Source organism: Channa argus, chromosome 3 (genome assembly GCF_033026475.1).
Source record: "Channa argus isolate prfri chromosome 3, Channa argus male v1.0, whole genome shotgun sequence".
NCBI lineage: Eukaryota > Metazoa > Chordata > Actinopteri > Anabantiformes > Channidae > Channa > Channa argus.
Genome location: NC_090199.1, coordinates 15,159,774 through 15,174,257, shown reverse-complemented (window position 1 = coordinate 15,174,257; position 14,484 = coordinate 15,159,774). Strand labels below are relative to the sequence as shown.

Here is a 14,484-nt window from a genome sequence, read left to right as displayed (position 1 = left end):
TCGGATCAAGTGGATGTAAGTGATCCTTGTGAGGAAACTTCACATAGATAAATATAGATAAGGTTTGTAATGCATGAACATGAGGAAATATAATAGCAAGCAATATACTGGGGGCAGATGAGGATAGTTTCAAGACAGAAACAATGAAATTGTGTCCTTTAAGATAAAGAAGTGTCCGCTGATTTCAACACAGGACTCAAGTACAAGTAGAAAGTATAGGCCTTTTTGAAATATCCAGGCGATCAAAGGTAAACATGGATTTTGGATGATAATGATGCTACATTAGCATACGTAGCATTTTCGTGTGGCTAGGCAGGGTATAACATAGTAAAGTGCAATAAAGCATCATACTGGTTATAAAGGTTTTTCACCTATATCTTCAACTGCAAAGTTAGTAACTAGTTGACGGTGAAGTAAAAAAATGTTTTATATGCAAAACTCCTAACATAAATTATACGGGCATATTAAAATAAACTAAATACAAGCAAACAAGGTAGAAGCCAGAAGTGGACAGAGAGACTGTCACCTGTCATAGTCAGACTTGAACGTCCCTTAGGACCGAACCCCACCTACCCGGATCCTTACCACAACGGGCTGTTTCGAAGGATGTTAGTTACATGCCAGCACTGGTTATACATTTTTATTGCTTTATTGCCTTTATGGTAGGTAGTCTGATAACAATAAAACACTCCAGGTGTGTTTGCATAGTTCATTAATCAGACACAAGACACATTTTTCCACATCATAAGATGCAAAAGTGTCAGATTTAGCCAACAGGCAAATTTTCATCTGCAGTCCCTGGGTAGAATGATGTTAAAAGCCAGATATTTTTTTTAATGTCAACACACACATATATATCAATGTAACTGAACTCAAGAATGTACAAGTAACAAACAGGCAATAATAGTAATTTCTTTTATTTTTTTGTTATAGGAAAAGTGCATAGTTGAAGCCCTTTTACTCATTACAGTAACAGTGTAAATCAAAATCTACTGTTGTTCATCTCAGCCATCTATTATGGCCTCCCTTCATTACAGTATATACAACTACTTATGGTTCGGCCCAGATTTTCTCTCTTATACCTCTTACTTGCCACCTCCAAAGAATGTCTGGACAAATGTACTAAAAAATGCAGAGGATCATTGTTGATATGGGTTGTGAATAGTCCACAGTTTGACAGAAGAAATGCAGACAGTTCACATTGGACACGTTGGACTTTAAACAACCCCTAAATCATGTAATGCAAACCAAGGAGCAACAGTAGACATATAAAATTCAATCTATTGTAAATTTACTTTTGTTTAACATTTTATCAGAAAAGATTGTTTCCTATCTGTAACTTTGTGGCTGTACTTTGTGGACCTGTTATGTAACTATGTAACTTGGATGTAAAATCAATTATTTATTTACCAGATCTATGGACCCAGTGAATGAAAACTAATGAAAATTACCCTGTAATGGTAACAATAAAACACTACAGAACATTTCTACTGCAAAAATGAAACAAAATAAAACAAATAAATCAGTCAAATCAATCATATCAATCTCTTCTTTCACAAAAGGTTGTTCTCTAACAGCACTCGCCAATCTTGGCACCATTAGAAAATGCATTTCAAATGCAATCATTTTCTTTACATTGGGTTTACGAACATATTATGGTACAGAATTGGTCAAGTAGGAACTTTGGTTACTCCCATTGATCACAGACTGTTTTGATGTTCAATAAGAAAAGAATAGGGCTTAATCTGTACAAGACCATCCTTTCAGACTGCTTTAGAGTAATACACCTTCAAAGAACAAACAACAAATCTACAAACCACAAGTGGTGCTAATTCAGATTTTCAGATAGCACATGGTTAGTATACAATTATCATTTTACTCTTTTAACCACAAATTTACAGTACATAAAATCATCTTAAAAATATATGTGCTACATATATTGTTTTTAGAATGACGCCTATGAACTCCAACACTGTCTTTCATCTGTGCTTGGAACCGTTGTTGTTCTCTTCATGTCCTAAGCACAAGTATTTTGTTCGTGTATTGTACTAATTAACCCATATCTTACCACAAATCTATTGTTCATACTAAAGCAACTAAGCCACTTAAAAAGGCATTAATATTGTAATAACTAAGTATCAAATGTGAAAATGTATGAGGGGTTACTAGATTATGAATACAATTATCACCTAAAATTCCCACTCCTTTCAGCTTTAAGAAATTTTACACTGAGTTGCAGTTATTTCTTCTGTTTGGCAGAAACCGTATTCCTTTAGTTTGCACTCAATGTTGTATTTGGTCACAGCTGGCAGGTGCTTTCAGAGAAAACGCCATAAAAACCCAATGCACACTACAGACAAACACAGACCTGCTTGGGAACATAGTTAAGTATTTAGAAGCTAAAGAGCCAGATATTTGAGCCAGAGGTTAGAGGAGACCAGCAATAAAGCTAAAAGAGAGCAACTATTGGAATTAAATTCATGAGGTCATCAACTTGTTTCAGCTGCCCACAAGCAGCGTAAATAATCGGTCACTAAAGGCTTATGGAGCAGATGTTCATGTAGTTAATAGAAGAGATTTCACTATTTTTTGGCTCAAGTTAAAATATATTTGAGTTCCGAATAAAAATAAATGAAGATTGATTCATTGCATGGTGCCATATTTTGTAAACAAAATGAGAATTGCATTTATGCAAACACACATTTTACTTTAAATATCCTATTAAAATGTGAGAGGCAATGCTCTAATAGAACTGTTTATAGCTGTGAAACATTTGTGATGCTGGAAACATTTCTGAGAATATAAAGAACTCACCAGCCTTCATTAGTTGGCAAGCACTTAAAAAATGGCCCAGTAAAAACTCTCCACAACCCTTTTTTCTCCATAAACCCGTGTCATTTCTTCATTCTGAGTTTCTTAGAGTTGATCTAATGTACCAACATGTAGATGTTGTCGTCAAATATTCAAAGTTGGATCATCACAGGTACACTGTCGAAGCATGTGTGTTGGCAAATATGGTAAAAAAGAAATAGAATATATGAATCCAAATTACATCGTTTTGATGTATTTATATTTCTATGTATGGCTATTATTAAATTCCCCATTACATAATTACATTATGACTTAAGTTCAATTATAGAATGTCCTGCCTCAGAGCATATTTTTAAATAACTAAAGCTGAACCAAAATAACTACCAATGCTGTTCATGTTGTGCATTTTTGTAAAACGATTAGTGAACTCACCAATATCATATATGTATTGGTTTTGTCAATCCAATATGAGTTGTGCTCTAACTACAGGAATCAAAGAAAGATCCACCCAACAATACAATGGTATATTAAAAGGAAAAAGAAAATAGATATTTGTATGACAGTTGACAGAGAGAGGATGCTGTCATGGTCACAGTTACTTGCTAACTGTGCAGCTCCAATCAGAACAGATGGATGAGTGGTGATAGTCTGGTTCCACTGCTAATCAACAGGAGGTGCTGGGGGTTCTCTTCCATCACTCTGTGACCAAGACAAAAATATATTAAAATTAATAAAAACAAGGAACACACCTGACACCATTCTTGTTGAGATAATGGGGTCATCTTTATTTGGAGACACATTATCTAGTATAATTCTAAAAGCTGGTTGAAGATATGCAGCACCTTATGTTAAATTGGAGCTCCAGCTCTCCGGGTAACATTACAGAACCAAATTTTAGTTTCTAGGCCCTGACTTTAGAAGAGAATTTTTCATCTTTACAAATACTGACCCTGTATTTTTTAAACAAAGCAGCTGTTTTGTGTGAAACCAATGTTAGATTGAATTTGCAGAGCAGAAATACACAACAGCTATTATTGTAAACAAATGATAAACCACAAGCATGTGTGGTAGTGACTCTCAACCTATGATAACTCATTTACACTTGTAAGAATGAAGACACCCGTCTGATGAAATATCTAGTCAGTTTTAGTAAAAGAACATATTGTGTGGTCACTACCACTAACACCTGTACTTTACTTATACTGGCTACATGGTCACACACAGATTTTTACTCATTTCAGGCATTCATGTGTGTGTATATATACTATATAGTGTAAATATAGAAAATAAATAGGTGTACATTTGAGAAATAAATACAATTTCATTTCAATTTGACAAGTTTCATCTTGTAAAGCAAGGCAGTAAATACTTCTCAATTAATTAAAAACGGACCCAACAATTAAAAAATTAATCTTTAGTATTACTCACATTACCAAATAATGGTACTTCTTTTGTGTATTTACACATTTATCTTTCCTAACTGACTATTAGCATCTATGTAATGATTTTTTGTTGTTATTTTACATTGCACTCAAAAAGATGAAAAAACAGGTGTGATCCTGATAAAAGCTAATTCCCTCCCACAAGTGTCCCATTGTCCATGGGACACTTGACATGCCAAGGTATACCAAAGCAGGTCGGTAAAATATATTTAAAGTTCAATTGTTGTTTATAAAATGAGTGAGCAGTACTGACATTTTGGGGTCCTGTGGGTTTGCCTGTGGAATGGGGACTCCTGAACCTGGATGGGCGCAGCAGGAACAGGACCAGAACAACGACCACCCATCCCATCAGAACCATTGGGAGGGTCATGTCATCTCCTCCGCCTATTGTCCCACTGGGACCTGGCACTGGTCATTAACACATTTTTGTATGTCACATGGAACCTAAACCTATATTTCTTAATTTGAAAATATGTTGGATGCTATGACACATTATGGAAAAAAACAGAACAAAACATGAGGTCCTAATGATAATTGCATTAAAAACTGGTCATACATACATTCCTGAGGGCACTCTGTGTCTGTGCAGTAGGACTGAGATTGCCTGAGCTGAAAGGGAAATTACAGACGTTTATTGTTACATGAGGCATGCAAACATATGATCCACTCACAGTTTGTTGTTGCTGATTTCACATATTTACATGTGAATGGTGTGAAACAACTTTCTGAGTTGTGACTGATTCTGAAAATAAATTGAACTGTTCTCACTGGCAAATACTGCGTAAATTCTTTCGTTATCTGGACACCACCCTTTCCTGCTGCAAGCAAATTAGGAAGCTCCCAGAGTTACTTTCATCTTTGAGCCAACTGCGGCTCACCATGCAAGTTACACCTGTGCACAAAGAGCCAATGAGGTCACATGGACACTGATACAGTATAATTACATGGTCAATTCTTTGCTTTACTTAGATACTCATTTTATCTCAACAATTTTGTCCTGTTTTGTTACAACATACTTAACATGAACTAAAGAATGATTCAAAGCACAATGCAAACCTGACAAGACGAAAGTCACAGAATGAAACAACCGAAAGTTTCTTAAGATAAACACCAAGCAGGAACCAGGATGTGTTGGCTCAGTGTCACTCTGCAGCTTTTCATTTCCTCCTACTTCTTCAGGGCAGATTATTTTCTGTTTTCTAGTATTCTATTTGTGTTCCACTCTGCGTAATTGGAAAACTTAAACCTGTCTCTGAACATAAGCTCTGTCATAGTCAGGTGACAAAAAAAAAACCTCTCACCTCCATTACTTACCAAGTTGATGAGGCGTCTCATAGCATACTCATGGGTGCAGATGCACTCACAAGGGTCAAAGCCTCCTTCTGCCATTTCTCACCACACAGTGTCCAACCTTGGAACCAAGTAAAAGTACTGAATATATCCAGGCTGTACACGCGAACAAGTGAGAGAAAAGTAATACTGCCTATTGTCAGTCCTGTGCCCTGTTGTTAGGGGGAGGAGACTACCTGGTTAGGGAACGTCAGCAAACTCTGGGGCTGTAATGTCTTTGTGCTGGTAATGTAGGTTTTTGCTAACAGTAAGGGCTGTCCCAATTTCCCATTTTCTGTATTTTTTCTATGATGTCAAAAATACAATTCTACTGTTTAACTCAAAACTTTGATATATAAAGTGGGATAATAATATTGTAGTGAACTGGTCTATAAACACAACTGTCATTTATTTCGTTTGACTTTGTTTGTTTTTGTCTTGTACACTTGACTTGAGTCATGGCCACATGACATTTAAGATATCCTTGGTTATTTTAGTATTTCTTATTTATTTGCCAGGTGACAGTACAGTGCAATCAATATATTTTTTTATATGTTTAGATTCTTATCTATCAAACAATACAATGATCATCGCGATCCATCCAAAGTTAATTCTGCAACATTTGATCTATTTCAGTAGTTGTATTTACGACCCTCCACCCCCACCCCCACCCAAACAATATTTTCCTTGCTTAACAAAGTATGTCAGCATCACACAAAGCATGACAACAACACCAAAAATGCATTCAGCGTTTTAAGGAACTGTCCTCAGAAACAAACATCTGTCTTGTAACAGATGTTACGCTTCTCCCCAGAGCACTGTTCTCTGCATCGAGCCAATCTAAGACGGTAGACGCTCTGGTGGTCTTTGTCCACATTAACAAAATAACTGCAAAATATAAACCATACAGAACATACAACAAACTACCGCTAGTTATTTCAACGAGGATGTGTATATGTTAATATTACAGAATAATTTCCGAGATTTGACTGCTCTACGAGTTAAATTTCCATAGGCGGCTGGCTACATATTTTAAGTGACAGCGATTAAACAGTACAATAAGCCAGTGTATTGGGGACAGGGGGCAGAAAAACAATAAAACTGCACTACGTCTGCTTTTTCTTGAACCACCGTAAAGTTTTATTTCACGTAACGTTAGCTTAATTAGCTAACCTTAAACTAGCTTCTTGCTAACCATACCAAGAACACAGAGAAAACTTACAGCCATGTCTTTTTATTCGACTGTTAATGCACATTTCACTAGAAACAAATGTAATCAGAAGCGGCACTGAAACCCAAGTCACTTACTTGTGATTTAAAGATGTTTGAACAACGTTTCGTTGCAGTCTCAGAAGGGCCTGTAAACTACTACTACTACTACTATTATTATTGCTGCTGCTACACAACTCTTTTCCAGACACCACTAAGCTACACTGCAGACATGTCAACCTACTGTCTGTGTTTTGTTTAATACACGTGAGACGTTACGCGTGAGCCGACCAACCAGCTCTTAGCTGCGTTCCATTTAGTCATGCTGGTGTGCCACTTATTGCGTAGCGGCAGGGGCGGGGAACGTGTGTCATATCTTTTTCAATTGTTAATTTGATTTACTGACAAATCCATAATTGTAAAGCTCAACGCAATACTTATATTAATATATATTGTATGTGGTTTCTGTGTTACCAAACTATATAACACATAGATTATGTTTGGGGTTAAATGGAACTGAGCCATTCAATTATGTACAGAATGTTCACACAAACACACACACACACACACACCTCCGATACAACTCAGCACCGTGCACCGGTCGGCTTTTGGAGCGCACCCAGTTAAGAGCAGACATCCGGGGATTCTGGTGGAGAACTAAACATTTAAGATTGGCCAAAATGTTTGATGGACGGATATTTGGACCAATCACAATAGGGTGTGATTATGCCGTCAGCATAGTAAACAAACCGTCCAGGTGCCTGTCTCCAAAGAGACAAATGGACTTCTAACAGCTGTACAGTTGTTTAACCACATATACAGGACTGAAATATACTATGTACTTTTACTAAGGTAGTGTACTTAAGTTCAATTTTGGGGTACTGAAGTATTTTTAGTTTATACTTCTATCCCACTACATTTCATAGAGTAGCAATGCATTTTTCATTCGGCTAAATATAACTGATAGTGCAGGTTACAGATTTATATTTATATTCAAAAATGGTGTTTTGTTGGGGCTTTTTGTCATATTTGACATATCTATGAATTCTGTTAATTTCCCCATTATTGACCCCACACAACTGTTACTTTCTGACTTTTTGATCTGAACCCTAGGTTTGAAACAACTAGATATACACTAGATAATATTACCTAACTAAATTTAACACAACAATGCAGTTTTAATTGGGATCACTTCTAGCAGTTAAAACAATATTGCAACTGCTTATATACTGATGCATTAGTATTAACTAGATTATCGTGAGTAATAAAAACTACTCCCTCTAGTCTAGATATAAGACATCTGTGGCCAAATGGGCACAAAACCATCATAAATGGTCCATCTCATGTCATCTCTGAGTATGAGCCCTTAACTATCTGGCTGGCAATTTTACACTTCCCTAATGTAAATTGAACTAGTATAAATACTCATTATTTTTAATAGTAAAATTCAAACAATGTAATGCAATTATATTACCTTATTTTTCTTGTTATCTTCACTGCTTATCCTGTTCAGCATCATGGGGGTGAAGGAGCCTATCCCAGCTGCCACTGGGCAAGAGGCAGTGTACACACTGAACAGGTCCTCAGTCTATCTCAGGGCCAACACAGACAGACATTCACTGACATACACTCTAATGGCTGAACAATATATGGTTCTAGAGCAAAGCCAGATGTATTTGTTAGAATATGCTGCGTTTTTCTAAGTTGTATTGTATTTTCATTATGTTCTACTGTTTTACAATCTTAAACATGTTACTGTTTACAAATAATGTTTCGGGTTGGTTGGTGGCAAATGGGATGCAGTAATGTAGGACTAAAAACAAATTTCTCTACAAGTGTATCTTTATCTTTATGTATAACATATATAAATTTATTTTGGTCCTAAGTCATCCAAGCCTTTTGTAGAATTTAGTGGTCAACCAGGGAAGGTCTATTGAACAGAATCTGTTAACCATTGATAAAGAGTATCTATTTAATTACAGCGTATAATGCATTTAGAAATCATGGAAAATAAGAAAGTGGTAGTTTTTGCCCTGTTATTGTAAATTACAAAACTATAAATACCCCCCCGGCGCGCGCGCGCACACACACACACAAACGCACAAACAGAGCAGTCAGATTAAATTACTGCCCATCAGCACACGATGAGAAATGTCGTGAAGCTAAGTTTGAAAAGGCCATAAATCCATGTTTTCTACCACGCGAGCTCATTATTGAAAGTTCCAGTTTGTACTTTATTTAGCTGCTCGCGCTCTCTCTTTTTCTGTGTGCGTGCGTGCGTGCGTGCGTGCATGTACCAGACCGACTGACGCTGTGAGCTGGCAGGTGCTCGACGATAACGGTGAGGTGCCTCTGAAATGAAAAGAAGCGGCATACGGTGAAAGCGTAACGGCGGCTTCTTACGTGTGGAAAACACCGAGCAGACCGTCCCCATTCAGACAAACAGCAGAAAGAGAGAGAGGCCCCGGGTCTAGCTTCCAGGCAGCAGCGGCAGCTCAGCAGACAGAGCCATGGCTAACATCGCGGTCCAGAGGATCAAGCGGGAGTTCAAAGAAGTTCTCAAAAGCGAAGAGGTGCGGTAACGTTTACTGGCTGTTTCTGCTTCCCCACGGCTCCTTCTTTGTCAGCTTTTCAACTCTGTGAAGATGTGTCAGCGTCCATTATGACAGATCCAGATTGCCCTCGCTTTCGGCAGGTCCCAGTCCCGTGTTGCAGTAGGTCAGGCCTAACGAGCAGAAGTTTAGCTAGCTTTAGCTCGACAGGAGCGTGTGGTCGAGGCTCTCCTGTTATGTCAGTTGGTGTGTTCAAGAAACACCGGGGATTCAGCTTCAGTCAACTGACAGGCCTAACAAACAATGCCACATACCTTTGGGTCTTACTCAACTAAAAAGAACATTCGCTTTATGAGTTGCGGCACACGTCTCAAGCTGCCGTAGTTGTTTACAAACGCAAATTAGTTACTGTCAGTTAGCTGTAGCATCTTTTAGCATGCTAACGAAAACCCTTATTTTGACATCTCATCCACAGTTAGCATTAGCTAACCCGTGGTGTTAATGAAACAACACTGTGGATCTTTGATCCTATTAATTTTAAATCGATTGTTTGTTTCAGTGTGGATTTATTGCATTCATTCAATGCAAGAACGTTGTCAAAATACTTCCGTGTTGGTTTTGTAGTTAACTTCGGATTTCTTGACTGTACTAGCAAGCTAAGTGTGTATCGTTATTCAAGCTACGTGCCCTAACGCTCTCTGTAGCGCTGCAACACACTGGTTTGGATTTTTATAGAAAATAACAGCTGTCGTTCAACAGCCAACATATCTGTGGTCTCACGTTTGTAAGTTAAAGTTTTGGATTTCATACCTAACAGAAACATGCTGGACACAAACTAAGACCTGTGATTCCACTAAAACACTCATTGCCTTCAAACCTTTTTTTCTTCTCCAAATTTATAGACAAGTAAAAACCAGATTAAAGTAGATTTAGTGGATGAGAACTTCACAGAGCTGAGGGGAGAGATAGCAGGTCCTCCAGATACACCATATGAAGGTATTGTCTTTCGTGTATTATAATGATCTGAAAGTCATTCATACAAGTATGTAAGTTTATTATGTTGCAATGCTAAAACAAGTTTTTTGTCTTCCCTTCCCAGGTGGCAGGTATCAGCTTGAAATAAAAATCCCAGAAACCTACCCTTTTAACCCACCAAAGGTATGTGCTAAAGTATCTTCTACCTGGTCCTCTGCAAAAATCAGTCTCTCTATTAATTCAGTAACATTACAAGCACATTGTTACATTTGTTGTCATCATAAATTTGGCATAAACATTTTTTGTTTTTCAAATCCCTGATATGCTCTAAATCCGGTCTAATTAAGGGCAATGTGCTGTGGCTTGTAGACACCTTGCTCAAGTCAAGGTCTCCCATTTCACAGGCTTGCAAAAAATTGCATGCAAATATTCTTAATTGGGCAGTATATACTGCTTTGTCATACTGTCCAAACATATTGAAATGGGATCAAAACAAGAACATGACTCAAATCCAGGATACCACTCCATGTAAATGTGACTATTGTAACAGAAAACTTGTTTCTGCTTTTCCATTACCTCACAATTATACGATACCATCTTTACATCTGTCTTTCTTAGGTCCGTTTCATCACTAAGATCTGGCACCCTAATATCAGTTCTGTGACAGGAGCAATATGTTTGGACATTTTAAAAGACCAGTGGTGAGTGATGAATGTTTGAACCTCCTGACCTACACTGTAGTATTCATGTTCAGTATGTCCTCTCCACTTATCTGCTCCAACTTTTAATCTGTGTTACCCAGGGCAGCTGCTATGACCCTGCGAACGGTGCTGTTGTCTCTACAGGCTCTTCTCGCTGCGGCAGAACCCGATGATCCACAGGATGCAGTAGTAGCAAACCAGGTTATAACTGCATTTTTGTGTTTTGACACAGAAATACCGCTCAGCTTTATGTATATTCAGATGGCAAATGACTATTAATATTTTCTAGTAAGAGTTGAACCAAAATACAAAAAATGAGATTAATGTTGAATTTATGTTTTGGTAGCAGTGTGTGAGGTTATGTGGGTCAAGAGTTGGTCTGTAGACATTTATGAGCATCTAAATACTCTTGGCTCTCTCTGTCTTTTTACATTCAACTTTGCTCATTGAGCTCTGTTTCTCTTTCTATTCTCAGTATAAGCAGAACCCAGAAATGTTTAAACAGACTGCGAAGCTGTGGTCTCATGTCTATGCAGGTGCCCCTGTCTCCAGTCCTGACTACACACGTAAAATAGACAAACTCTGTGCCATGGGCTTTGATAAGGTCAGAACCACTTTTCTTTCTCCTTTTGTGTTCTTTGTAACAGTTATTCAATAAAACAAAGTATAGTGTAGGACAGGAGAGGTTTGGTGTTCTTGTTTTTACAGTAGAGTAAAAGTGGTAATTTGATTTGTTAGACAATGAATTGGCACTAATCGATTTATTCATTTGAATGAGCAAAAGTGACAAAAAATCACTCAACCCAGATTTTCAATTGTAGCAGTTAAACAAATAAATATTTAAAATTATGCAAAATACAATAATTTAAAAAGGATTCTCCCCCCTCCTGTACAGAATGCAGTAATAGCGGCCTTGTCTTCAAAATCCTGGGATGTGGAAACAGCGACAGAGCTGCTTCTCAGCAACTGAAACCAAGTCAGGTGTGAGGATCTCAAACTCCCTTCATCAAAGCATCAGCTCCACTATTGCTTTATTACACAGACAACACCCAGTTCACCACAGCAGTCTGAGCCTTCTTTTTTAACAAGTTTGTTTGCTGCGTCTTCAGTAACACGACAAATTCCAATATGCATCATCCTGTTGCCTGTCTGATCCCTACTGTTCAATAGAGTCTCACGATGTGTAATAAGCCCTAAAACTCTCGTCTTCCATGCCCTTTTAATGATATTGGTTTTGAAACTTTTTCTTTTCCAAAAACTTGTGTTCATAATATTGCAACCATTCAAAAAACTGCCATTGCCTGGTGAATCCTCCAGGGTAAAATATAAAGGAGCTCCTTTATACTACTCTCACGGTACAGCACATTTACTCTTTCAGCTGCCAGTTGGACTTCATGTGAGCTCGTTCTCATTTATGAACATTTAATACTGTAAAGGTCAAGCTGGATTAAATGTACTTGACTGGATAGTTTTCGGCACGAGAAATTTAAGAGATTTTTCCTTATTAGAGATGCCTCTGTTTGCAGAGGTTTAGATGTACAAGTTTTTCTTTTAAGTCTGTAGAGTTGGAAACAAATCACAGACATGCTCTGACATCTGCACAGATGAACAAAACAAAAACGTTATGTAAATAGATGCGTGTAAATTTAAAAATGCATTGGGAATATACTTTTTTTTTCTTACATTGCATTGTACAACAAATTATTTTAAATATTAATTGTGCCTAGTTTAGGAGAGATCCTTCTTATGCTTTTTGACCCATGACAGATCCCATCTGAATGTTCTGTAGCGATTTCTTTTGAAGATATTTGTTGAGTGTTGGCACAGCCATCTTAGGCCCCTAAAGCTATTACATGCCACCTCTTCTGCTGCACCACAATCCAACTTCGTGTGTCTTTTATTGTCTATGTATGTTCTTTGCTGCCTTTATTTTATTTGGCCAAATGATGTGATATGGGCATCTGTTAAATCATACAGCCCTTCAGACTTGTTGAATAAGATTCTTTCTAATCTGTGGAGAGAGAAACCTGGAACCTCTGCTCAGCAAGTCACTCAAGCACACACAGTTTAGCATGAAATCAAACCAAAGCATTTCTTTTAAACTTCCCTGGCAGAAATGGGTGTTTCTGGATGTCATGAAGGATTTCATTTAGCAATGCTGTGGTTTTGTTTTCTCATTTCAGAGCTTCTACCATAGCCATGTCACAGATAAAGACTCTGTTTCTGAGGGGGAGCTCCATCTAATCCAGCAGTACTCAATCAAAACTTTGGCCATACACACACACACACACACACACACACACACACACACACACACACACACACACACACACGCACACAGAGGTATATAGGTGATGTCCTATATTTCCAAACATGCTTTACAACACCAAAACAGCCAAATAAAATGCTCATTGAGGTTATTTGAATGATGTCTTGAGAAGAGGCTGGAACTCCTGTTATTTTATAAACCAGGCCTGAACAGTGTTTACACACATTTGAGGTACAAGGACTGTAAAGAAGTGCTTAGTATATAGGGATGTGGGGTGTTGATGCATCTTCACACATGCCTTTTTTTCCCACAAGACAGTATCTCTTTGCTTGACCCCCACCTCAGTACCTACCAACACAGTGGTATATTATAGACAGACATGAAGTTATTGTGCAACTTTCTCCAATAGGAGTGAAAAGTTTCATGGTTGGGGGGGGATTAAACACATAACTACCCACCTCCTCCTTTACCTGTAAATAATCAGGTTCTTCAAAGCGCCATATCGTTATCACTAGAGCGCACCATTGATGGCTGGAACTATATTTGTAACAAAAAGACTTTTTAAAAATGTCATCAAAAAAAGGACCCCCCCACAAAAAAAACTATGTACAATATTGCACGACAACAAACCTTAAAAAGAAGGGGGGGAGGAACTGTTGCATCTCAATTTTTCCATTTAAATTGAGAATTTTCTTTTTGTTTCCTTGGAAGAAAGGTTCAGCAGTATAAAAGCATGGTTATTTATTGTGACGGTGTCATGTTTGATTAAAAAATAAGTGGAAAATTAAGTTCGCTTTTGTTTTTGGTTTCTCAAAGCTACACACACATGCATCAAGACAAATGGACTACACAGTGACAAAAGCATTTATTTTGTGAAAAAAATAAATAATGAAATTAAGTTGCCAACACAACCTGCAAAGGTTCCACTCAGTCAGTGCTTAAAGGCAGATTTTACTGAGCAGAATATTCAAAATACAAAAGTATTTAGTTGTAAAACAACCTGAACACATGCTCTAATAGCAACACATCACTTATGCATTTTGAAGTGAAGTATTGGACATACCTCAGTTTAAAAAGACCAAACAAGTTTATTTAAATTTAGGTTAAATTCAGTGCCTCTGACCAGTATTTGCTTCAAACCACCAATGTTTTATGGCCTGAATTAGTCCAATACACTCAAAATGAATCAAAAAAGG

General features: G+C 37.5%; 2 protein-coding genes across 3 annotated transcripts; one reads left to right on the top strand and one right to left on the bottom strand.

Moving 5' to 3' along the window:
* Positions 1 to 901: 901 nt before the first annotated feature.
* Positions 902 to 7,050, bottom strand: smim14 (small integral membrane protein 14). Its single transcript, XM_067497080.1, has 5 exons — positions 6,891 to 7,050; positions 5,568 to 5,664; positions 4,814 to 4,862; positions 4,507 to 4,661; positions 902 to 3,510 (listed from the first exon to the last, which is right to left on the bottom strand). The coding sequence occupies exons 2-5, from the start codon at positions 5,640 to 5,642 to the stop codon at positions 3,472 to 3,474; spliced, it is 318 nt and encodes a 105-aa protein (XP_067353181.1). The 5' UTR covers positions 5,643 to 5,664; positions 6,891 to 7,050; the 3' UTR covers positions 902 to 3,471.
* Positions 7,051 to 9,007: 1,957 nt separating this feature from the next.
* On the top strand, positions 9,008 to 14,076 carry ube2kb (ubiquitin-conjugating enzyme E2Kb (UBC1 homolog, yeast)). 2 transcript variants are annotated; one of them, XM_067497075.1, is made up of 8 exons: positions 9,010 to 9,364; positions 10,246 to 10,339; positions 10,443 to 10,501; positions 10,937 to 11,019; positions 11,121 to 11,220; positions 11,495 to 11,623; positions 11,915 to 12,000; positions 13,203 to 14,076. In XM_067497075.1, the coding sequence occupies exons 1-7, from the start codon at positions 9,302 to 9,304 to the stop codon at positions 11,987 to 11,989; spliced, it is 603 nt and encodes a 200-aa protein (XP_067353176.1). In that variant the 5' UTR covers positions 9,010 to 9,301; the 3' UTR covers positions 11,990 to 12,000; positions 13,203 to 14,076. The 2 variants fall into 2 exon arrangements, with proteins under 2 accessions (XP_067353175.1, XP_067353176.1); XM_067497074.1 differs by having other exon boundaries at positions 9,008 to 9,364; positions 11,915 to 14,076.
* Positions 14,077 to 14,484: the final 408 nt, after the last annotated feature.

Excerpts from the sequence above, each read along its gene's own strand:
- smim14 (XM_067497080.1), bottom strand. The coding sequence starts at position 5,642 with ATGGCAGAAGGAGGCTTTGACCCTTGTGAGTGCATCTGCACCCATGAG. Across the intron at positions 4,662-4,813 it reads CACAGAGTGCCCTCAGGAAT|TGCCAGGTCCCAGTGGGACA; the intron begins GTATGTATGACC and ends GTTAATGACCAG. Across the intron at positions 3,511-4,506 it reads AACCCACAGGACCCCAAAAT|AGTGATGGAAGAGAACCCCC; the intron begins GTCAGTACTGCT and ends TCTTGGTCACAG.
- ube2kb (XM_067497074.1), top strand. The coding sequence starts at position 9,302 with ATGGCTAACATCGCGGTCCAGAGGATCAAGCGGGAGTTCAAAGAAGTT. Across the intron at positions 10,340-10,442 it reads TCCAGATACACCATATGAAG|GTGGCAGGTATCAGCTTGAA; the intron begins GTATTGTCTTTC and ends TTCCCTTCCCAG. Across the intron at positions 11,221-11,494 it reads ATGCAGTAGTAGCAAACCAG|TATAAGCAGAACCCAGAAAT; the intron begins GTTATAACTGCA and ends TTCTATTCTCAG.